Source organism: Rhinatrema bivittatum, chromosome 7, assembly GCF_901001135.1.
Source record: "Rhinatrema bivittatum chromosome 7, aRhiBiv1.1, whole genome shotgun sequence".
Lineage (NCBI taxonomy): Eukaryota > Metazoa > Chordata > Amphibia > Gymnophiona > Rhinatrematidae > Rhinatrema > Rhinatrema bivittatum.
The window spans coordinates 286,119,821-286,145,391 of record NC_042621.1 but is presented as its reverse complement, the minus strand read 5'-3'; the positions used below and the strand labels follow the sequence as shown (position 1 = coordinate 286,145,391).

The window sequence follows — 25,571 nt, the reverse complement described above, 5'->3', positions numbered from 1 at the left end:
GATCTCATCTGGCCCCCATGGCCTTGTCCACTTTCAGTTTTCCTAGCTCTTTCCGTACATTCTCTTCTGTAAATGGAGTTTCGTCGACTCCACTTCCATCCATGCTCTTGTCAACCAGTGACGGTCCTTCTCCAGGGTCTTCTTTAGTGAACACCGAACTGAAGTATTTGTTTAATATTTCTGCATTTCTTCGTTGCTTGCCACACGATGATCTTTGTTGCCTTTCATTTCAATTTCACTTTACCACTTTGGACCTTTCTCCTTTCACTGATCTATCTGTAGAGACAAACCAAACATAAGCATGATATTGGCTGTAAATTTGTAATATTTGCCAACCTGTGGGTATTCAAGACATTTCAGACTCTGGAAAGGGTAGAAGTTATAAAAGGTTGAGAACCTCTGATCTAGGATGGTGAAGAAAATACTCACAAATTAGGTAGTGTAATAAACTGGTAGAACCTGTCACTCATTTTCGTGACTTTTTATCCAGTATCTTGCCTTATTCAAGCCTGGGGTTCTTTGAGCAATTGTCCTGGGAAAACCCCTCTGATGTCTTTGTCGCTGCTGCTAGTTAGGCCATTTTAATTGGAAACTAATTAGTCAGCTGTGGATTTGGATTTAGGATGTAATTACTCACCTTTCCAGACCCGAGCTTATACAAGTGGTAGGTCCTTGCTCCAGAGAGCTTACAATTTTTGTAACTGAGGCAATGGAAGATAAAGAAACTTGCTGAAGGTTGCAAGGAGCATCTGGGATTTGAACTCTGGCTTCCCTGGCTCTCAGCCTGTTGCTCTAACCTTTAGGCTGTTCCTCAGCTCCATGGTGTTCTGCTTTATTATTTTCTGTTCTGTTAATGTTGAATTGGTCAGTGGAGTGAGATTTGTCAGTGGATCCATTATTGACTGAAGAGTATCATGAGGTGGGGTGTAGGGGGAAGGTGCAGTATACCTTGGATACGCTTAGACTAAGAAAAATGTGTAAATTGTTTTTTGTTTTTTTTTCTAGAGACCTCACTGAAAGATTTAGCATAAGTTGAGATGTGTGTTTTGCACACCAAAATCTCTATAAAAATTGTTGTCCTGAGACTCAAAATGGGATATGTGTTAGTTACGCCATGTTGTTTTTCTCTTTGGTTTTATAAGGGATGGGACCACCGATGTGACAAGAACTATGCATTTTGGCACACCATCTGCTTATGAAAAGGTACCCTGAATCCTTCATTGTGTGTTTATGTCATGCAGGCTGCTCACTAGGGATAAAACCCGGAAGACAGGAGGCCCTCTAGGGGATGCCACCAACTCCAGGACAGGGGAAATCAGCCTTGGTTTAATCCTGTTTCTCTTTGGGAAGTCAAACTGCAACTCCATGACCTGGGTGAGGTGGCAACCCTACTGCCTAAGCTGAAAACAAAATTAGAGCCTTTGTGCATATATGTGTGTGTATATATATATATATCAGCCAGGTGTTGTAGGGAGAAACATGGAGCCTGTGGATGAGCTGCTTCCTTTAGGGAGCTCACTGGTTGCCTTCCTTAGAACAGTGCTGGGCTCCATCCACCTCTTCTGATAACCTCCTTCTGCAGTTTGTACAGAACAGTGCATAACCGAGGAGACAATCGTTTGGCCTGGGACGTTCTGGGGAATGTTTTCGTGTAGCGTGGCACTGGGCTGTTACACAAGGCTGGGGCAGGGTGCATTCAATTTTTTAATGATTCTGGTCCATTAAAAAAATGACTGTGTACTTCTAAAAAAAAATGTGACGTTGATTTCCAAGTAGTGCTTACTGATGAGCCAGAGAATTATGTTGCATAACTTGTGTATCATAACTGGATTTCTAAACTTTGATGTTACAGGTCCAGTATTTTACACTAAGTACTTTAAGTGCTCTGTATGTACAGGTTCATTGCTGGAGTACAGAAATGGATGAGCTAAAGCAGACCCTGAAACAGGCACATTTTCTCCTTTTTTGCTATTAGTTATCTTGGGCAGAGATGCATTCCTGCAGGGGAAAGGTTTGTAGTGCATTAGCCTTAATAATAGATGGAGCACAGCTCTTCTGTTTCTCAGTCTCTGTCACCCACCATTAAGCATATATACCTTCTTCATTGTCTATTAATGCATAAGGCTGAAAATCCTGCAGGTTCAGAGCAAACCACATAAATTGAGCTGTCAAGAGGTTCCAAGAGCAGCACGTACAAGTGTAAATTTGTTTTTTTTAAATTTTGCATTTCTGCTTTGCTCCGACTGAGACCGTGGATCATATGCTTCTAAACTATGGTAGTTCTCCAGCGGTGACTGAGAAGAGAGCCTTGCTTCTGACAGGTTTCCTCTCCTTTGTGTTTCACTAGGAGTGCTTCACGTACGTCCTGAAGGGGCACATATCCGTCAGCTCAGCAGTGTTCCCAAATGGAACCAAAGGTTTGTACCAGAAACCAACCAGCTCTTCTGCAAACCCAGCTGGGCGCCCGCGGGCACACTGCTGGGAACTCTGGCAGTGAGGAATGCTGTAGCCGCAGGCTTTTGAGTTTTAAAAGAACAGTAAATAACCCGGCAGATATTTTCACTGCTGAGCAACAGACGATCGTGAGTTAGGATCTCAGCTTCTATATATGTTGGTTTATGAATCTTGCCCTTTGGTGTGTGTAAGGTGCTCCCTGGGTGCTGTACACTGCTAGAACTAGGGATTTGGTAGCATAAAATGATCCTCTTTAAAAATATTTTATTCTTTAAATGAGATGCTTGGATTTGGTCATCATATGTACAACACTGTATAATGTCACACTGATTTTAATTTTGTGCAGTTTCAAGTACCATGCACGTAAATTTCGGGGTTTACGTGCATGGCTGGGCCTTGCAAGCGCCGCACGCGTTTCACATCCGGCCCGGCCATGCGCGTAAACCCCCCGGTATGTGCTGAAGTGCTGGGGAGCGGGATCTGGCACTGTCCTGGGGAAGCACATACTGGACGGCTGCCGGCATGCAGCGATTACTTCTGCTCCAGAGGAGCAGTAAGCACCAAAATAAAAAATTTGGGGATGGTTAGGAAAAGGTTTAGGTGGCGAGGAGGAGAGGGGAAGAGGGAGGAAGGTTAGGTTAGGGGGGGTAGGGAAGTTCCCTCCCCAGTCCGCTCCTTAACTGAAGTGGACTGAGAGGGAACTGGGAAAAGGCTGATCACGTCACCACGCTGCTTTTAAAATCTACCCCTTTGTTGTTCTAATTTTAATAGAAATCAGATTGTCTGATGTTTTTATGAGGAGAAAGTTTTCAAAATTTGAGTTAAATAGAAGATTTAAAGTGTCTTTCTCCTGCTAAACTTTACTGTGTAGACCATGACGCTTGTTTGATTGATTGCTCTGGCTGCTAGCTATGTAACAGGTAAAAATAAAAGTACTTAGTTTTCTCTCACCAGTCTCACAAGTTGTGTGATGGGAATGTTTGGTGTTCAATGTGATCCTTCGATGTTTTGGCTTGCAGGCCATCTCTTGGACTCCTTTGCCCGCTCTGTGCTGTGGGAGTCCGGCCTGGATTACCTGCATGGAACAGGACACGGGGTGGGCGCTTTCCTGAATGTTCACGAAGAACCCTGTGGTATCAGCTACAAAACCTTTGCGGATGAACCTCTGGAAGCTGGCATGATTATCAGCGATGGTAGGAAATGGTTTGCGGGAATGTAATTTACAATACCTTGCACTGTCTCAACCTGGTCGATCTAAAATTAAAAAAAAAAAAAGAGAAAATTAGCTTAACGATGTAGCACTGCTTAAAAATCATTTAATGTTGCTGTTTGTTTTTATGTTTTCACTGCTAAATTTCATTTACAAGATGATTAGAAAATCCCTTGGGAAGAGGTAGATGGTGATTTTATAGAACATCTTTCACTGCCCGTTACAAAAACAGAGTGAGAGAAGGTGCAGCCACCTTTTGGATGGAAATGCATTTCCCCAAGGCTTCACTTCCAGCCAATCCAAAGACGTTTCTTTGAAAAGAAGTGTACGTTACCAAACAAAGAGCCTGTTTCAGGAAGAAAGATCCCCGTTTGCTGTCGTTTTCCACCTTCCTGCCTTCTTCAGAATCGGCAGCGCTCAGCTGGCCGGTGATAGGGATGGGGGAGATTTCAGGCTCCTGGCTCGGAATCTCATTGCCCAGAGAAGGGAGTGCAGGCGGTGTGGGCCCCGTGACTGTATTTCACACTTGTTGAGGTGCGCCTGTCCATGATGGTCTGCGAGATACTATGTATGCTGATTGGGGTGCGGAGAAGCAGCTCGTGAAGGCTCTTATCTGTGATATTGGACGAGTACACAGCAGAAGCATGTTTGTTGGGTTCCAAGGAGGGGAGACTGCAGTCGTATCTGTGCATTGCCTGGGAGAGAGATTGGATATTTACCCAGTTAACAAAACAAAGCAAAACTCCTTGCATGCTTTCTTCTGACCACCTCTTCTTTTCCCCCTGGCATGCTACTGCTCCTAGAATGTTTCACACATTTAAACTGCAGATTGCTTAAACGTCCAGGGTGAAACAGGCCCCCAAGCCCTTGCCATGATTTTTTTTATCCTGAAAGCTAGATATTTGCATGATGGCATTTATTATTTCTGATTGTTTTCTGGTTGCACAGAGCCGGGGTATTATGAAGATGGGTCTTTTGGAATACGAATTGAAAATGTGGTACTGGTGATTCCAGCTCAAACCAAGGTGAGTTTCTGCTCGAGGCACCTGCTTCTCTTTGCTCTAGGCATGCATTATTGAATCTTTGTGAACGTGCTTTTGGTACCCAGCATCTGGCTTCCATCTTCCACACTGAGTGTTTGGCCTAGCTCCTTTCTTGGAGCACACTAGGGTCAACTAAAGAACTGCAGAAGTTGTGATAGTGAGGGTTTAGCTCTGCATAGAGAAGGGCATTCTGTACACATTTCCTGAAATTGGATTTGTGTGTGCTGCAGTTTTCATTTCTATCCAGTGTACTTAGAAAGTGTAGTGAGAATTTAGAAAGATTTATTTGTAGATATTGGAAGTAAATGCCATGATAAGTCAGCCCAGTGTTCCACTGAATCTAGCATCCTGTCTCCGAAATATGTAGCAGACCTTATTAGGAACAGAAATGAGAGCTGGAGACAGCCAAGTCTGTCCTCCAGAAACTTTTCTTCTGACCATACTCTGAATTGTCCAGAGTTTGTCTTCTGACATCTGGCAGGATGCAATAGAGGGAGTGTTTTATACCAGTTTTGCCTTGTGTTGCCCAACATTATTATTGCTGTCACATTTATTCATCACATTCAGTAAAATCTTTCTCGTTGCACTTTACAACGAGAAGTTTCAGGGCCCTGGGATTGATGTTTAGAGACCAGCTGAAGTCACTCTAGTTTAAAAAGCCTGTAAAAAAGAAAAGGTGAAAAGAAAACACAAACAACTTTTATCAAAGAATTGTTTTGTTTGTTTTCTGCGTAGGTTGATGCTTGGCATGAACTGGGGGAATTCACTTCTTGGTGGACTATGTGCCTCTGCTGTGGCTCTGTTTCAGGCTCGAGTGTATGTGTGGGGGTTTGCCTTTTGAGAACAGCTGGTACTGTGTACCCTGGAGAAAACTCATGCTATAGAGAAAATAGCTTTTTTTTTTGCTTGTTTGTTTAAAGTAAACTTTTTTTCCTTTTTGGAAATGTAGGATATAGTTCAGCATTTCCAGTGTTTGAGTTGATTAAGCTGAAGTTTCTCTGAATAGCTGTGTCTGTCATATCTCCTTTGCTATTGCCTTTTCCTTTCCTCAATGTCTTAGTCTGAGATTGACAATCTTATCTAAACATAGCTCGTGACTGGGCATTTTCTTTAGCACCGTCTGACTCTTTAAACTGCCTCCTACTGGAAATATTTCACTCCCCGTGTTTGACTGTTTTTAGAGGATGCCAGAAACATGAAGACAGCAATTTTCAAAAACCATTTATCAGTGTAAATGGCTACTTAAATAAGTAAAAAGGTTACTTGAAAATTGCTTGCCCTCTACACACGTACATTTACCTGCATTGTAGAGACGTTTTCTGGGCGAGGCTAGGCTAGGGCAGGTAACAACACACATAGCTTTTGCCTGAAAAAGTACCTGCAGAAAAAGAAGGTTCATATTTCTGCTCATGCTTTTTCTTTGGCCAGTTTTCAAAGAGAAAATATGAACGTACTTACCCTTTGAGACTTGGTGCAAAATGGAGAAATTAGTTCTTACCTGATAATTTCATTTCCTTGAGTCCAGATGCATGGGTTATGCATCCCAACCAGCAGATGGAGACAGAGACTAACAAGCTTGCTGACATTACCCTTTATAGGCTCTCATGCTGACCTTAGCCTGCCAGTATTCTATGTAACAAGCTAAGATAAACAGTTTTAATACACTAAACTTCCCCTCACCTCCCAAGCAAAAACCAGAGGGCTTCCAAAGGAGAAACAAACAGAAACCAGAAATGGAATAGACATAGGGTAATAAATCATATCAAGGAATGCAGGTTAATATCCAGTGCGCTGAGTAGTGGACACAAACGGTTATTCTGAAAATGAATCTGGACAGGGAGAGTCGTGGACTGGTCTGGCTGTACCCAAGGAAATTATCAGGTAAGAACTAATTTCTCCTTCCTCTTTATCCAGTCAGACCAGCCCAGACACATGGGATGTACCCAAGTTATCCTTCTACTGGGTGGAACACTGCCAAGGCCATACTCAAGACTTCCAAACCAAAGGAAGCCTCTTCCCTGGCTCAAAGGTCGATATGATGGTGCTTTGAATAAGTATTCAAGGAATACGAGGTTGCCACTCTACAGAATTCCAGTGGAGAATAGCAGGTGAAGTTCTGCCCACAAAGCTGCCTATATCCTGATAGAGTATGATGCCCCCCCCCCCCCCCAATTTCTTGGAAAGCGGCAATCTCTTGGATATATAAGCTTCTTCTATCCTTTCCTTACTCCAACAAGCTGTTCTGACCCTTCTAAGACCACTAAACCAAACAAATTCTACTTTGAGGTTATGAAATTATTAGTGACCTTTAATTCCAGCAGAAGAAGTCTCTTAACATCTAAATGACAAAATTGAGCATATTCTTCATCACCCAAGTTCCTTTGAAAGGAAAAAATGAGAAACCATCTTAAGAAGAAATGAAGGAACAATGAGAAAATACACTGCCTCGTCCGAAGAACCCAAAAAGGGATTTGTCCGATCCGAACAAATTGGTGGAACAAATTGCTACTAGAAAACAATGCCTTAAGAGTAAGCAGCTTAAGTGATGCCTGTCATAGAGACTCAAATGGATGACCAACCAGGTATGATCTTTAGAGGGATAGCCGTGATAGTATGATGTAGCAAAAATGACAAGAGGCGGGTGGTACCTTATAGACTAACCAATTTATTGAGGCATGAGCTTCGAGGATAGAATCCACTTAGTCAGATGCATTAGTTTATAAGATGTCACCCACCTTTTGTCATTTTTGCAACCAGGTATGTCAACACCAAATTCCGATCCCAGGGAAGTTCTGATTCTCTTACTGAAAGTTGAATATGCTTCACTTCCTGAAGGAAACAAAACACATTCGGATGAAACGATAAATGTCTACCCATCAACTAGCCTCTGTAAAAGGCAATAGCTGCCACCTCCACCTTAGTGAGTTTAGGGCCGACCCTTATCCAAACCCCCCTGCAGGAATTCTAAGATAACCAGCACCGAAGCTCCTCTAGTCAAGATCTTCCTAACTATGCACCAGTCTACAAACAACTTCCAGACTCTCACATAAGCCAAGAATCTGAAAACTTTCTTGAACCACAAAAGACTATGTATGTATGTAAATAAATAAGATAAACGATCTTAAGGGACAAGCTGAAAGATAAAACCAAGAAGGATCCTTGTGGACCATTGGCCCCTGAATAGGCCCCTGTCCTGAGGAAACAATAGTGGATCTCGTCCAGCATTCTCACTAGATCCGTATACTAAGGACACTTTGGTTAATTGGGAGCTATCAATATCATTAACTCCTGATGCCTGGAAATTTTCTGCAAAACTCTGCCCACCAGATGCAATAGAGGGAACCCTGAACCTGCCAGTCTCGAGTCAGGGCTTCCAAACCAGATGAATCTCTTACCCTTCTTATGCTGAAACATTTTCACCTCTGTGCATTTCTGCTGACCATCAACAAGTCCATCATTGGTTCTTCCTATTTGGAAACAACCTGGGAGAACGCCTCTTGGGACAGACTCTAACCTCAAAGACCCAGCCTGTTGACTGGGTAAATGTAACATCAGGACATGCTAGAGACATAAAGTTCCTGAATGAAATAAACGACTGCTTCATGGAGCAATTGGTTCAGGAACCAATAAGAGAGGGAGCTTTTTAGATTTAATTCTTAGTGGATTGCAGGATTTGGTGAGAGAGGTAATTGAGGTGGGGCCACTTGGCAATAGTGATCATAACATGATCAAATTTGAACTAATGACTGGAAGGTGAACAATATGAAAATCTTCAGCTCTGACACTAAATTTTCAAAAGGGAAACTTTGATAAAATGAGGAAAATGGTTAGAAAAAAACTGAAAGTTGCAGCTGCAAAGGTTAAAAGTGAACAAAAGGCGTGGACATTGTTTAAAAATACAATCTTAGAAGCAAAGTCCAGAAGCATTCCACACATTAAGAAATGTGGAAGGAAGGCAAAACGATTACCGGCATGGTAAAAAAGTGAGTTGAAAGAGGCTATTTTAGCCAAAAAATATCCTTCAAAAATTAGAAGAAGGATACATTTGAAGAAAATAGGAAAAAGCATAAGCATTGTCAAGTTAAGTGTAAAACATTGATAAGGCAGGCTAAGAGAGAATTTGAAATTAAGTTGGCCATAGAGGCAGAAACTCATAAAAACTTAAAAAAAAAATATATCCGAAGCAAGAAACCTGTGAGGGAGTCAGTTGGACCGTTAGATGACCGAGGGGTTAAAGAGGCTCTTAGGGAAGATAAGGCCATTGCAGAAAGACTAAATGAATCCTTTGTTTCTGTGTTTACTAATGAGGATGTTGGGGTGATACCAGTTCCGGAGGTGGTTTTCAAGGGTAATGAGTCAGATGAACTGAACTATATCACTGTTAACTGGAAGATGTAGTAGGCCAGATTGACAAATTAAAGAGCAAATCACCTGGACCGGATGGTATGCATCCCAGGGTTTTGAAGGAACTCAAAATGAAATTTCAGATCTATTTGTTAAAATTTGTAACCTATTATTAAAATCATCCATTGTACCTGAAGACTGAAGAGTGGCCAATGTAACCCCAATATTTAAAAAGGGCTCCAGGGGCAATCCGGGAAACTATAGACCAGTGAGCCTGACTTCAGTGCTGGGAAAAATAGTGGAAACTATTCTAAAGATCAAAATCACAGAGCATATAGAAAGATATGGTTTAATGGAACACAGTCAACATGGATTTACCCAAGGGAAGTCTTGCCTCACAAATCTGCTTCATTTTTTTGAAGGGGTTAATAAACATGTGGATAAAGGTGAACCGGTTGATGTAGTATATTTGGGTTTTCAGAAGGCATTTGACAAAGTCCTTCATCAAAGGCTTCTAAGAAAACTAAAAAGTCATGGGATAAGAGGCGATGTCCTTTCATGGATTACAATCTGGTTAAAAGACAGAAAACAGAGAAGATTAAATGGTTAATTTTCTCAGTGGAAAAGGGTAAACAGAGGAGTGCCTCAGGGATCTGTACTTGGACTGGGGCTTTTCAATATATTTATAAATGATCTGGAAAGGAATACGATGAGTGAGATAGTCAAATTTGCAGATGATACAAAATTATTCATAGTACTTTAATCACAAGCAGATTGTGATAAATTGCAACACTGGAAGATTGGGCATCCAAATGGCAGATGAAATTTAATGTGGACAAGTGCAAAGTGTTGCATATAAGGAAAAATAATCCATGCTGTAGTTATACAGTGATAGGTTCCATATTAGGAACCTATCACTGTATAATGGATAATACATTCAAATCGTTGGCTCAGTATGCTACGGCACTCAAAAAAAGCAAACAGAATGTTAGGAATTATTAGCAAGGGTTGGTGAATAAAACGGAAAACGTCATAATACCTCTGTATTGCTCCATGGTTCAACCACACCTTAAGTACTGTGTACAATTCTGGTCACCGCATCTCAAAAAAGATATAGTTACACTGGAGAAGGAACAGAGAAGGGCGACCAAAATGATAAAGGGGATGGAACATCTCCCCTATGAGGAAAGGCTAAAGAGTTTAGGAAGGTTTAGCTTGGAGAAGAATCGGCTGAGGTGGGATATCATGAGGTCTTTAAAATCTTGAGAGGTCTAAAATGGGTAGATATGAATCTGTTATTTACTCTTTCGGATAATAGGATGACTAGGGGGTTCTCTATGAAGTTAGCAAGTAGCACATTTGAAACTAATCAGAGAAAATTCTTTCACTCAATGCACAATTAAGCTCTGGAATTTGTTGCCAGAGGATGTAGTTAGTGCAGTTAGTGTAGCTGGGTTTAAAAATGATTTGGATAAGTTCTTGGAGGAGAAGTCCATTAACTGCTATTAATCAAGCTGATTAGGCTATTCCCTAAGCTGACTTAGGGAATAGCCACTGCTATTACTGGCATCAGTAGCATGGGATCTACTTAGTGTTTGGATACTTGCCAGGTACTTGTAGCCCAGATTGGTCACTGTTGGAAACAGGATTCTGGGCTTGATGGACCCGTGGTCTGACCCAGTATGGAATTTTCTTATGTTCTTATGAAGTCTGCTTGAACATACTCCACTCTTGCTATAAATGAGCAGCAAAGAGACCTTTTACATTAATTTCCACCTAGACTAACTGTGGACCTACCTCTTCTGCCACATGCTGACACCTTGTCCTGCTTAGTGGAGTCACATATGCCACAGACGTAGCATTGGCTGACAAGATCCTGACTGCCTGATCCTGAAGAATGGAAGCAAATTAAAGGAGCGTTTTCTCTATTGTTCTGGTTTCCAACTGATAGATGACCACTTGGCTTCTTCTGGATTGCAAGGGCCTTGAGCCACTATACAGTGAGCGCTCCAGCCCTGAGACTGGCATCCAAGGTCACCATTATCCAAACAGGAGATTCAAGATCCACTCACTGTCAGGTTCTTACATACTAGCTACCAAAGCAAAACTCTCTGGCTTATGTCATTAGAAGGCGTATCATGAAATACAGCTGGGACTAAGGAGACCACTTCGAGAGTTAGTCCCTCTGTAATGGTACCCACCATGGAACCCAGTACCTGAAGATAAATCCACACCATAGATCCCTGAATCCTCAACAAACCATTCATTTGGTTCTGCAACTTCCAGATTTTTGTCAACTTGACCCGGACTCTTTGGTGTCAAATGAAACCCCTACGGACTCCAAGGATCAAGAGGGAAGCAAGATGCTCTTGTTATTGGAAACCTAATCCATATCCTGCAATAACTTCATCACTATGGCTGTCATTGATTTTCTTTCCTGGGCCAAATTGGTTAGATCCACTAATCGTCCAGACACAGATACACCAAAATTGCTTCTTTGCATAGAATCGCCACCACAAGCATCACCTTGGGAAAAGATCTTGGAGTCATGACCATGCCAAAAGGGAAAGCTGACACTGAAGATGCCCCCTACCTCACCCCCCATCACTGCAAGGTAAAGATATTTCTAATGCCCTTCTTTTATCGGGATCTGCAGATACACCTTCGTTAGATCTAGCGACATTAAGAATTCTCCTTGTCATTCTGCTACTATAACTGACTTCAGATTCTCCATCCTGAAGTGGAGCACTTTCAGAGCCTTGTTGAGCTGCTTCAGGTCCAGAATAGGGTGAAAGGTATTCCCTTTATTTGGTACCACAAAATAAACTGAGTATCAACTTTGACACTAGTGAGAGTTTGGGACCAGAATCACTGCCCCTTTATGCAGCAGCCACAAAAATATTCTCTGTTCCGCTTTCTCTTATGAATGGACTGAAAAAGAGGAAACCATCAAGTGTCTGAAGAAAGGATGGAGAAAATTCCAGAGTGTAGACGTCCCGGACTGCTCTTAAGACCCAGTGATCCGAAGCAATGTGGAACCTTGTCCGGTAACAGACTGATGGCCACCCGGCTAGCCTTTCTATCAGAGAGTGGCCTCCCACACCTTCATTGTAACATCTGAGACTTCCGGAGGGCCCCCAGACCCCGTTCTTATCTCCCTTCTTGGCATTTTGAAAGGACTGGAATCTGCTAAAGGGTCTAAACCGCTTGCCATGCGCTAACCCTTCCGGCTTTGTACACTTGGAATCCCTAAAGTGGCTCCAAGCCAGAGCTGGTTGTGACATCTGCTTAGGCTTGTCTTTAGGAAATCTTTTCCAAAAAGATTTTCCTAGAAGAAATGTTTGGTCTGCCTTGCCTGGGAAATAAAAACTGCTGAGCAGTTACATAGCCACAGCAAACGAAGGGCAGCTACAATGGAAGCCATGCTCCTAGCCGAAGCTTGTACCAATTTATATGAGGAGTCCGCCAAAAAGGTTGCCCCCTGTGCCATCCGAGATGCATCCTCTAGGATTGTCTCCTCACTTTCTAAGAAACTTTTCTGTATGTGTTGAGACAAATGCAGACCTTCCCCAGCAAGGGGAAGCCTACAGCAGCAAACCAGCAGCCTGAAAAGTCACTTAAGCACAGCCTCTATCTTCCTATCCTGAACATCTTTGAGGGCAGTGGTCCTCCTAATGACAGCACAAATGAGTGCATCCGCTTGAGGAAATTCCAGCTTTTCCCTCACCATAGTCTTACCCCCTTTAAAATTAAAACTCTGGGGCAATCCATTACACAGAGATCAAATCCTTATCTATGCCACAGAAACACTTTCAATGGCTTCCTTAAACTTGCCATGATAAGATGGTCTTCTGCATTAACATACTCCTATCCTCTTTGCTATGTCCAGCGTTCTTAGGGACTGGGAAACTTTGGGAGAAAGTTCCTGTTTGTGGAGCAACAGAACCATAGCTGATTATCCTCTTGCCTAGAAGAACAATCCTCTTCTTACGACTCTCTCCCTCTGCCACGTTCCCTTAAAACATTAAGGTCCACAAGTGACAGATGCAAACACTTCAGAAACTCCATGGGAATAGAAATCCAGGAAGAGGAAGGAATCTAATCTCCATCTGATGAAATGGGAGCCGCTGCCCTTGGAACTCTACCTGGAGGAGTCACTGCCCTGACCTCTGCAACCTCCGAGACCATTGGAAGCAGCATAGGAGACCTCCTGCTGTGAGCCACTCTTCTTGTGGTTCCAATGTGGCCACAGTTCCTGCCGTGGCAGCAGACATGCTGGCGCGCATGGCCTACAGACGACCCTGCTGACACAACCCCCCTGGGGCAGACAACTCCACGTGCTGCCCCCTCTCCCTCTCTGCCCCACAAGATTTACAGAGGATTCACTTCTGGTGCATGATCTACATGCATTGCAAACTGCTTAGTGCTTCCCACACTTCTGAAGAAACTCCATCGCTTCCTCCCTTATCTTTCTTGCCTCAGCCTGCAGTCTCTCAGATGGCAAATTGGTTTTCTGCCTTCTGCTTTCTTTCTTCCTTTAAATTTTTTTGTTTTAACAGCTTTAACAAGCAGGAACCAGGCACAGCCAAAGGGCTTAGAAGAAGAGAGGAAAAAATGGAGAGGGGTGCCTTGTTTAGTATTATTTTTTTTTGTAATTTAATCTATATTGAGCACATCAAATTTACAACAAACTCTGTAAGAGCAAATTGTACATTAATAAACAACAAACAATAAAGTATTGTAATTCTAACACATTCTAAATCTATTGTATTGTATCAATGTTTTGCCCCTTTTCACCACCTTTGACCTCCCTCCTCCCTAGCCCTATCCCCCCCAATCCTCGCCCCTTAGTTTTCCACCTTATGTATGGTGCCCATATCTTTCTAAAAAAAAAGTCCAGCTTATTTTGTATTGCTGTGAGCTTATCCATGTAGTATACCCTATCAATCCTCATACAGATATTATTCAGTGTGGGCACTGACTTCTTGAGCCACCATAGAGCAAACTCATATCTAGTCACTGTCACTATATGCGTCAACAACTGACACCTATGTTCATTCCCTTCTCTGTCATAATGTTCAGCAAGCGATTTACCCACTTTCACCCCAGATATGATACCAAACCAACCAAACACTTCATCCTACAAAACACTGACTTTAGGACAGCTCCACTATAAGTGATAGAATGTCCCCCCCCCCCCCCCACACACACACACACACCCAACCTTTCCAACACCTCTCACTGACAGCTGGATCAATTGTACTCATTCTAACCGGGGTCATATACCACCTATAGAGCACTTTGTAGCCATTCTCCTTTTCTCAACTGTAGAGCGAGAACCGTTCCCCACCAGTCCCACTCTGCTTCCTCTAAACTCCAGTCCAAATCAATCTTCCACGCTTTCTGATGGGAGAATTTTTGTTTTCATTCTGTAGTCAACAACATATATATCCTAGAAATCGGCCTCTGCAACCTATCATCCTGATCACAGGGAAAAACCCTGTCCCAACAACTGGAAGCCCCCCGGTCCACTGGCTGAGCTCAACCGAGGGAGGGGCAATACAAGACTTTCACCTCAGGAGCTGCCATCCATATTTCTGTTTTCTTCACCAGGTCTAATCAGCTCACAGCACGGGATGCTTGCCTGCCATCTGCTGGAGACAGAGAATACTGGCAGGCTGAGGTCAGTTAGCAAAGGGGAGACTATAAGAGGTGATGTCAGCAAGCCTCTCAGTCTCTGCCTTCATCTGCTGGTTGGGAAGCATAATCCATGCATCTGGACTGGTCTGGCTGGATGAAGAGGAACTACACATTTAAGTATCCGAAGGATTTGCATCTGACCATATAGCTTTGAAAATTGCTCCCCAAATTTTGAAATAAACCTTTGTGATTTTCAGTAATATTGTTGGCATCTTCTGCATCGCTTCATGGCTATGAGTTAATATGAAAGCACTTGGTACCATTTAGCATTTCCCAGTACTATGCCCAGCGATTGCTTTGGGCTACAATGATGAACCGCAAATAGTATAATAAAAATGTCTTGTAGTGAATAACCAGTCCTTTTTTTCCTTCCTTCCTTCCTTCTCCAGTATAACTTCAAAGACCGAGGCAGTTTGACTTTTGAACCAATGACGCTGGTTCCAATACAGTCAAAAATGATCAATTTTGATTTGTTGACACAGAAAGAGGTAAGATTGAAAGAGCACCATGCGGATATATTTTCAGCTCTTTGATTAGAATAAGAGTCATGGTTTTGAAAGTGAGAATTATCGCCGGCCTCTTCAAAACTGGGATGGCTTTATTTCCTAAGTTAATTAGTGTTGGCGGCTTCCCCTGGGGAAAATGGGGCAAACTGGACACAAGAACAAGGCCTGTCCAGTTCTAACAGAATTCCTGTTGGGCCTTATAACCTGGAAAGCTATCTTAAATGCTTTAAGAAAAGGGCAGGCCCTTAACATTTAAAAAAAAAAAAAGAATTGTAAGTGTGCTGATGAAAAGAGAAGCGCTAGCCCTGGTTTGGGCAATGAAGTTAAATTTATGTACTTACTTGCAGATTTTTATACCCCACAAATCCAATGCAGGCTTGATCAGTGTGGGATGTGGTGGGGAGAAGAGCCCGAGTGAGGATACTGTGCATTCCCTCTCCCTTTGCCTATGGTATCTCTGTTACTGTGTGCCAATGAGCTCCAATTACTTACTGCAGTTTGAACCACAGTTCCCCAGTCCTTTGAAACTCTTTTCTGAACTACTGCGCACATCAGGGAGGTGCCCTGCAGCAGATGAAACTCTGTATTGCTGATTCTCCTGGCTGCTTAAAGAAATGACACTGGTGCCCTCGGCTGCTTGTCAGAGGTGGTCTTCAACTGAGTTGATCTGTGGAGGAAGCATCATGCTGCCATCCTTGCATTTTTTGGAGTCTTGAAAATGCTTGCGCTCGGCACTCTGCTTTCCATGAAAGCAGACAGATGCCATGAGTAATACAGAATAGATGCCAAACGGCTCCGTTTAGAAAGACTACATCTCGATCTTCAAATGTAATTTCACGATGCAGTGCCTGAGTTGGTTTCAAGCAAGAAACTCAGCAGGCATAAACCAGAAATCACAAATTCCTGAAAATTTATATTTATTTATTTCGATTTTTATATTCAGCTTTTCACACTCTTTTCAGCATTTCAAAGTGGATTATATTATTACAAAGTTACTTTTTTCTTTCGGACCCAGGGGTTTCCTCCTGCTCCCTGGGCCCTCCCAACTCAGTGGGGAGCCAGGGCTGGGGTCTAGAGCCTTTAGCCTTCAGTCACACCTCCCCAAAGATTTTTACCCTATTTTATCCTATTCTTATAGACTTTTAGTTGCGATGGAGAAGGTACAGAGAAGGGCGACCAAAATGATAAAGTGGATGAATAGTTCCGCTATGAGGAAAGACTGAAGAGGTTAGGACTTTTCAGCTTGGAGAAGAGACGACTGAGGGGGGATATGATAGAGGTGTTTAAAATCCTGAGAGGTCTAGAACAAGTAAATGTGAATTGGTTATTTGCTCTTTTGGATAATAGGACTAGGGTACTCCATGAAGTTAGCAAGTAGCACATTTAAAACTAATTGGAGAAAATTCTTTTTCACTCAATGCACAATTAAGCTCTGGAATTTGTTGCCAGAGGATGTGGTTAGTGTAGTTAGTGTAGCTGGGTTCAAAAAAGGTTTGGATAAGTTCTTGGAGGAGAAGTCCATTAACTGCTGTTATTCAAGTTGACTTGGGGAATAGCCACTGCTAATAATTGCATCAGTAGCATGGGATCTTCTTAGTGTTTGGGTACTTGCCAGGTTCTTGTGGCCTGGTTTGGCCTCTGTTGGAAACAGGATGCTGGGCTTGATGGACCCTTGGTCTGACCCAGCATGGCAATTTCTTATGTTCTTATGTTCTTGCTTCTCATCTTACTGTAGTCCAGGCTGTTGCAGTGACCATCCTTAGCCGGGGACCCTGCCATCATGGGCCCTAGAGCAAGCCATTGGCTATGGCTCTTAAATGATGAATCAGACACAGTCTCCCCCACCAGGGGCTGTGAACACAGCCTTCATGGTATCCCCAGCTGAGCTGGGGAGTGGACGACCTGAGCCAGCAATCGAACCCATGTCCATCTGTGTGACAGTGCATGGTGGAGACATTGGACTTCACGGTCTCCATTATGTGAAACTCCGTGCTGTGTAGAAAGTTCTGCACAGGAGTAAATCAGCATAAAGAAAACTGCACAGGTCAAATATAACTCGGGACGCTTGTTCCTTGACATTAGTGCAGGAGTATTATAGGACTGAGGCCTGTTTTGAAGACTCTCTTTTCCTGTCTTAGATTTTGCATAATTTATCTGGTTTTTAACTGGGGAACCTACTTCCACATGCGGTCCTGACATTGCACAGCTGCAAACTAGAATTAAGTGAAAGTATTGGCATCTAGGCAGACCTTTTGCTTTTGCTAAGACATAAGCGAAGCAGAGAAGCTCTGCTGCTGACTGCCCTAGGTCTGGCGCATTTTCCCAGCACATTCCTCTAAAGGAGCAAAACCAGCAAAAATATCCATTTGCATGTTGATTACTTTTTCTGGCATAGTCCAAAAACCTATTTGTGCCGAATTGTTTATGGAATTTACTGAGACTGCATTTTCTTTAGAGTCTATTCTTGTTATCCTTCCCAAAACTTAGCTTGTAATGACTTGAACATGAAATACAATAAAAATGATTTTCTTCCCTTTTTATCGCCTCCTGTAAATACCGCTAAAAGTACGCACATTGCCCAACTGCGGCAGGGTGAATTACCGACGCCCATCATACACGCGCCCATCTCTATTTACGTGCACAGATGACTTGGAAAATTGGCCGCTAAAGTAGCGACCAAGAACAGAGATGAAGCAGAGAAAAGACACCAGCTGAACGCAGGAAGCTTGATGAGACTGAGAGCTAATGAAATGAATGAGCAAAGGTCTTTGGTAGAAGAGATGAAACGGAAAGGCAAAGGGGTTGCAGAGACGGCAGAAAACAGACTGAAAGAGGAGGTTCAGCGGCGATGACCCTGAGGAGCAGATTAAATGCCTTTTGTCCCCCCTGTCATTTTTGTAAAAGAATTCAGTTGCTAACCACATTCTCACCATCCCATCTCCTCTGCTTTTCTGCCTTAACCAATATTTTTGTTTAAAGCTTTTGAAAGTTGCTTTTACTTAGCCGCTTCCTTCAGTATGAATTTAAGAAAACTGAGCTGCCTCTGTGCTGTTCTTAGCAGGCCTCCCCCTGAGGCACGTAAAATCTGAGTGCTGCATGGGCAGTTGGAGAATGAACTCTGGGAAGGAGATTTTTTTTTTTTTACAAAATATTGCAGGAGTGGGGGACGTGTTTATGTGACCATAATAAAAGGCACACCTCACGTGTTCCAAAAAAAAGGCTACAAAGGTATAAAAGAAAAGAATATACTAGAATGAAAAAGAACGGCGGCTTAGCAACCCTCACATATACGACTGACAACGTGAGCGCGGCCGTGCCTCCCCTTTCTGGCTGCTTTCACTGCCTCCCCACTCGGCCGATCTCTGCTCTGGCAGAGGTGTGCGGGCGCCCTGAGCCTGGCTGCTCTCGGGATTAGTAGGAAGTGCAGCTTTCACCGTGCACGGTATTGTGAATTGAACGTTTCCATAATCATTTTACTCCACCAGTCCTGGCTCATTTCCCCTTAGCAGAAAACTCTTTTTTTCCGCTGTGACATCACAGCCACCACTTAGGCTTGGTGCTCCGTAGCAGGAATCCAGTATTTTCTGCCTCCACTGGGATGGTAGGTAGGCTGTGGTGAAGCTGCAGGACGATGTTGGAGCTGCGATCAGACCCCAGGGGGCCAGACCACTGGTTTTTTTTTTGCCAGAAGTGCGAGCCCAGTAAACAATTCCTGACCCCTGTAGGGGGTGTCGGGTTGAACTGACTGGGAAATCCTATTTGAAAAGAGAAACATCAGATACAGCTAAGAGTGGCTCCTGCTCAAAGCTGAGAGGAGGTTTGTTCTCCCCAGCCCACCCCTAGCCCTTGTGCTCCCTTTCTAGGCCATGTACTTGGTACCTTGGGTAAAAGAGGCTATCGGGTTTATAAAGATTTGTAAAAACAACAACAAAAAAAAAAAAGTAAATTAGACTGGGAAGGGAAGCTGTTGCAGTGATTTGCCTGCATCGCTGTGAAGGGGGAGTGTCGCAGTCTGCAGAGGGCTGTCCTGGGCTTGAGTTTGTCACGTATTCCTGTGCCTGGGGGAGAGACTGCGTGTGGCAGGCAGTGGCCACAGCATGGATGGGGCCACCCCAGGCTTGCACAGGTGGGAAGCCTGCAGGGTACTCCGGGCTGCCTCGGAGAAAGGGGACCCTCTGTCTTGTCTGCACACAGACTAGAGAGCAGGTAGGTAACTGCTCCGTGGAGGGTTGGCACCTTCTTCCCCTTCTGCAGAGTTTTTTGGGCTGCTGAGCAGCGAGGGCCCTGACACTTGCTCGCTTGCAATTGACATGAAGCCTTTGGCCATTTTGGAAGTGCCCGTGTTTTCAGAAAAGGGATTGAGAGAGGTCGCAGGGGCCTGCGGTGGACATGATTCCCTTCCGATTTTGGTTACAGTGGTAGCCCCTGCTGGTGCCTTGGTGGGGGGAGCACTATTGCCTCGCTTTTTGGGGCCTGCAGGGATTTCTTCCTGGAATTTTGAATTTTATTTTATTAAGCTTTTTGTACATTTTTTCAGCCTGCGGAGGCCTCACAGAGGGTTGCCAGCAAGTCCGTGGTGGGCCCTTTGTTGGATCGATCTGGACCTCCTTCCCGGATTCTGGCTAAGAGGGCACAAGGGACCAATGAAGCACCGCGGCCCTCGTGGGGAGGGCCTTAGGGATGAAGACGCCAGTGATGATGACAGCTCGGCACTCCTGGAGGAGGAAGAACTTCCCTTGGGCCCAGAGGATTACTCTGGCTTCTGCCTCTTTTATAAGGATAAGTTTTCTTATAGAACAGACAATGTCCTGTATGTGGTTAGGGGAGTCCCAGCCTCAGGAAACTCCAGTGTGGGATACTATCATCAAGGGGAAACATAAGCTTTCTTGCTCAGTCCAGAGGTGGAGATGATGATGATGGAGTGGGAATCCCTGGAGTCAGCTCTGCGTAGTGCCATGCTTCTGCATTGGTTGTATCCTCTCCCTTGGCTACGTTTCAGAAGTTCTTTCAGGTCACAGTAGTGGATACCCTGTTCACAGCTGTCACCAGGCCTACCACCATTCTGGTAGGCCTGGTGACAGCTGTGGCTGTGAAAGACCCGCAAGACAGGAAGATGGAACCTCCTCTGAGGAGCCTGTTTGTCTCCTCTGCCACCATGGTCCAGATATCTATGTGTACTGCTCCAGTGTCCAGGTCCTCCTCAGGTAGATCCAGTAGCTCCACGAAAACAAGGAGGTCGGTCGGATGAAATCCGTGGTGGCTTTTTTGTCAGACGCACTCTATCGTTTGCTAAAGATCTATGCCCAGTCAGCCCTGGCAGTTGCAGTGTGTTGGCTTCTGTGGTTGCGCAACTGGACGGCAGACTCTTGGTCCAAGACTCACTTGGGGAAGTTGCCATTCAAGGGCAGGCTTCTGTTTGTTGAAGATCTGGACCTGCTGGTTAGGAATCTCAGAGGAGATCCTAAGTCCTAGTGACTCCTGGAGGATAAAGGCTGCTCTTTCTAAAGATCTAGAAGAGACAGGGGTTAGTTTTGCATCTATAGGTGTTATCTTTGGGAAGGCAGTTCTTTGGGGTGTTCACCTCAACGTTTTTGGTTCTCAGAGGACTTGGGCAGTCCTTTTGTGGATCAAAAGAGCATGGGGAGATTCTGGCCCATCTGCAGGAGCAGTTAGGGCCTCATCCTGAGGTTTCGCGGATTCACTCACTCTTGACTCCTGAGGGGGGGGAGTCGCCTACAGGAGTTCTATAGGGAGTGGATCTACATAACTTTCGATAAGTGGTGCTGGAGATCATTCGGTCAGTTACATGCTGGACCTCTGATTACCCATCTGTGATGACTTCATGAAATTGCCGTATTCTGCTCTGGCCAAGCAGTGGGCGGTTCACAAGACTTTGTTGCAGCTACAGCTGTTATGATCAGTGGTGCTGGTTCCTCCCTTCGGACAGGGCTGGGGTTGTTATTCCATCTACTTCATGGTATTGAAGTCTGGTCTCTCTCACGACCGAGAGGATGTGCCAGATACTCTATCAGACCCATGCTTTTCTGGATCTGCCTGTCCCCATCATCTGGGTCTATTTCAAGTGCCTGATCTTAGGGTGGCGACCTTGGATTTGGTTCCATGGGCCCGGGCTCAAATGTGCCCTCTACAGGCCTCTCTCCTATCGCGGTGATCCCCACAGTCTCAGGATTATGGAGTATGGCTCCCTCTGAGTCAGAAGGTGTGCGACACTCTGCACTGGTGGCCGTTTCACTCCCATTTGTTGCAGTGGGTCACCCTCCCCATGCTGTCCTGGATCTTGGTAACGACGGACGTGAGTTTCTCGGGTTGCGGGGGGGGGGGGGGGGGCTCATTGCCAGGATGAAGTGGTTCAGGAGAGTTGGACGTAGGAGGAGGCCCGGTGGTCCATCAACCAGCTGGAGACCAGAGCCATTTGCTTGGCTCTCCTTCACTTCCTAAGCAACAACAAAGGTGAGCAATCCAACCAAAAATAATCAATGAAGAATCCAAGAAGGAAGGACAACAAAATAATTAATATACTTTATAACTTAAAACATTTTTATTGTATGTCAGGCAAATGTGTCAGCGTACCAACGTAGTTAACAGAAGACCGTGAAGCTTCTGTTAACTACGTTGGTACGTTGAATTTTTTTCTGTATCACATATCCCCTTCTCAACTCCCTTAGCCAAGCTCACGGTTGGTAGCCATAAACCATGGCTCCTTTTGGAACCCTGCAATCATGAGACCTAAGTCCAGCCATTAGGTATCACCATTGTATGGACTGAATCTCCTTCCCTAGGAGCCATGAACTCTGCCTTTCACATAATAATAAGATTGAAGTCGATACTTAGCACCTCTTAGCCAGATAAGTCCTAGTTATCTGATTAAGTGGGGGGTGGGATTGGGGCATTCCAGGGCAGAGCTACATATTTGACTTGAATAAATGTTGATATTCAGCCTTATCTGGCTAAGTTAGCTGAATAAATTAGACCTATTATTATCTGGCTAACTATTGGATAACTAGGTGTATTGAGTGGTGTGGCTGCACCACTGAATATCCTTGCCAGGTTAGCCGGATAGCAGTTGTGTATAGACCTCAGTGACTTTGGAGTGTCTTCCACCCAGTGGTTCCCTTAATGTGTATCAAGCCAAGTCATGCCCTTTGTACTGTGGCAGAATATTGCCAGCGTATGATGTGTTGTTGATACTGCATCTCTCTTCTTCTCCAGCGCGAGTGGGTGAACAGTTACCACCAGAAGTGCCGGGATGTGGTTGGGCCAGAGCTGAAGAAACAAGGAAGACTGGAAAGCCTTCAGTGGCTCATCCGTGAAACACAGCCAATTGCGAAAGCACATTAATATTTTTCCTAGCTTTCTGAAGCACACCAGAGACAGCATTGTTCAATTTTAAATCTATTACATAAATATATATATATATAGTTTTCTGATCTCAGATATGTTTGGCATGAGAACCGCACAGTTTTGAAATTCAAGTGGAAAACCTAACCTAATTCTTAGTTTTGTTAATGAGACAAAAGAAGATATGATAGGGGAGGGGTGGACAGGGGAGCAGAGACACATTTGCATTGGACTGAATTCTTGGTTGATGAATGTTTACTGTTGGGCAGCTGGTCTATGTTATTAGCTGGTTCACGTCAGCCGCATTTCTGATAAATGGAAGTATTATGCTTACAGAGGAAAGGTTTTGTAAAAGCTGTCTTCACCTGATCTACTGTCCGAGTGCTGTCTGTCGACTCCTTAATACAGTTCCACCCCTCTGTATGATGGCAGTGCTACGTGAAGACCTTTGCTGCCTATGGTAATTATAGGCGTGCCAGTTTATAGAACTGATGCTCAGGCAAGCAGGCTTTTGCTGGACACCTGTGGGAAGACCAAGATCTGTGCCAACGGGCGACATGACCCATTTCATTTTGCAATTTGAACAAGGTTCTCCAACAAAGGAAATGGTTGATGGGATAATAGTATCTCGTTCAGGTGATGTTTCATTGTAGTGTCCTGGAATGAATCTCATTTTGCTACCTCATTAAACAGTAACTGGCTGTTTGGCAGCAGAAGACTGACTTGAAAATCAGCCTATGTGCTGATGTAACTTCTGTTGTTAACGTTTGGACGATTATGGATTTCTGGCTTACGGTTTTCAACAAGAAATCAGATCAGAGTTTTATTGGCAGTTACAGCTTATTGTGGGATGAAAGCATGCTTTTTCTCATTTGCTGTATGAAGATGATGTTAAGGGTCTGTCATACTATAGCATTTTTCAGAGGAACAGGTTGCTTGTGTTGGGGGACATCCTCTTTGTCCTGATCAAGACTGAATGTCCAATTACTGTGCCGCCTCCACTGCAGAAATAGTTGCCCTCTTGTTCCAGACTAGAGCCGACTCTGCCATTTGTCAGTTAATTTGGGATTTTGTTTTCGTGAATAACAACAGATGAGTTGAAATTATCATTTGAATTTGTAATCTTAGGCCACTTTACCTTTTGGTTCTGCATTTTTGTCTTGTGTGTTAGTCTGCATTGTAGTGCAGCTGGTAACCCTTGTCTCCTGGCTGCCAGGGCATGCCATAGAGTAATGCAGCCCGCAGCCTGACCCTTCCCAGCAGATGGGGAGCGACTGTGCCCTTTGCTGGTCCAAAGAATCAGAAGACCCACAGTCAAACCCAGACCCAGGTCTCCCACTGGGAAGCCTACAGCTTTGGGCTTAGAGCCAGCCTTTTAAATAGTAGTAATTAGCCGGTGGTTGCGTTTGCTAGAAAAAGAAAGCCAGCTTGCAGTCATGCAGTTAAAGTCTTTCCATATGATCTAGATTATGAACTCACTGCTCAGTGTGTGGTGAGCTGTGGCTGCAATAATCTGAAGACCAGGCCTGCTGCTGCTCTGGGGCAGTGCCGTGTGCTGATATGAGAGGGATCCCAGTTTACTTTCAGAGCTTGGCTTCTGCTGTTTGCACCAGCCTGGGTTGGGGAAGGAATTTCAGCCATTGTACTTGGGGTGAATGCTTCCTGGGTTCGGGAGATAACTGTGGGCTGTGGGTCCTGGCAGAGGATTGTCGCTGTATTAGCTGGGTTCAAACCGAATGGGGTTAAAATGTGAGCCTTCCCTTACAGAAAGCTGTAAGGGAAGGCTCACAGCCCCATAGACAACAGTTCAAATTGAACTGGCAGCCCATTGGAGCAGAAAGAACTGTTGGGTCCAAAAAAGATAATAAAAACAAAGTTTCTGAATAAAGCTTCTGTCTGATCGCAACTGTATAATCCCGGCAATAATGTTTACCACCTTATTACTATACGATTTGCTGTAAACAAGGGTCCCTGTTTGCTGAGGAAGCTCATTGGTAGATTCTAAGGCACATTTGCATACATTTTCATAAATTGTATAATGCACATTCAAGTACATTTTTTTTTGAAAATCGTTCAAGTTTTAAATTAAACTTTAAAAAAATAAACTTTCCAACTTTTTTTTGTATGCTTAAATTTTTTCCTGTGTCCATTTTAATTTACTCTTCTTTTTTGATTTTTTACTCTCATTGCTTATCCCATCTCCTATCCTACCATTTCTTGCTAGTCTCCTCCCAAAAATGCCTCGTCTGCCTCTGCTTCATTCTCGCCTCCCCTTCTCTTCCCTCAGCCACTTACCCTTTTTCCTCCTCTTCCCCCTCTCCCTTCTCATTTTGCCACCTTTGACCCTACTTTTTTCGGTCTTGCTCTCATTCCTTTCCTCCTGTGTATCATCACTCCCATCTTTCCCTATCCTATTCACTTCTATTTTGCCTGCACTCCTCCCCCTCCACCAAGGCTGGGCTCAGCTTAATTTAAGCCACCCAAGTACTGCGGTTAACCTTTTTCTCCAGGAGTAGATTTTGAAGGAGAACCCTGGGAAGGAAGCAAAGGATTGGAGGGAGAGCATTGCTGGGGGAAGAAGGTGGGGACATGGAAGAGAGCAAAGATGCCATCGGGAACCAGAGGTAAGCAGAGAAAGCAGCAGGAGTTTGGAGGCCTGTGAGAGGGAGGGCAACTGCAATGAGAGTGGGAGAAGTGCAGCTGCGGAGAAGCAGCCCCAAACAATATGCCCCGATTCTTTGGATGGAGGCAAATTCTGAAGCGGGGCCTTGACTGTAATAATAATAATAATAATAAGTGTATCCTTGCACTTGAGATTCAGGTGCATAGAATAGAGAAAGCTTTTCCATAGATTTTTATTTGAACTTAAAGAATAGATAAAAACAGTAAGGAAAAAAATGTTTCTTACACAAAAGTAAATGCTATATTTTTTCATTTATCCTGGGCTAAAGTATT

The 25,571-nt window shown here is 44.0% G+C and overlaps 1 protein-coding gene across 1 annotated transcript in view; it reads left to right on the top strand.

The window, feature by feature from the left end:
• The window catches only part of XPNPEP1 (X-prolyl aminopeptidase 1), a 139,379-nt gene extending 114,630 nt beyond the window's left edge, over positions 1 to 24,749 (top strand). The window contains exons 15-20 of the mRNA XM_029610346.1: positions 1,143 to 1,203; positions 2,348 to 2,417; positions 3,474 to 3,647; positions 4,613 to 4,689; positions 15,141 to 15,239; positions 22,488 to 24,749. Coding sequence (XP_029466206.1) covers positions 1,143 to 1,203; positions 2,348 to 2,417; positions 3,474 to 3,647; positions 4,613 to 4,689; positions 15,141 to 15,239; positions 22,488 to 22,616 — 610 coding nt within the window. The 3' untranslated portion in view covers positions 22,617 to 24,749. The remainder of the gene's footprint in view (positions 1 to 1,142; positions 1,204 to 2,347; positions 2,418 to 3,473; positions 3,648 to 4,612; positions 4,690 to 15,140; positions 15,240 to 22,487) is intronic.
• The last annotated feature ends 822 nt before the right edge of the window (positions 24,750 to 25,571 follow it).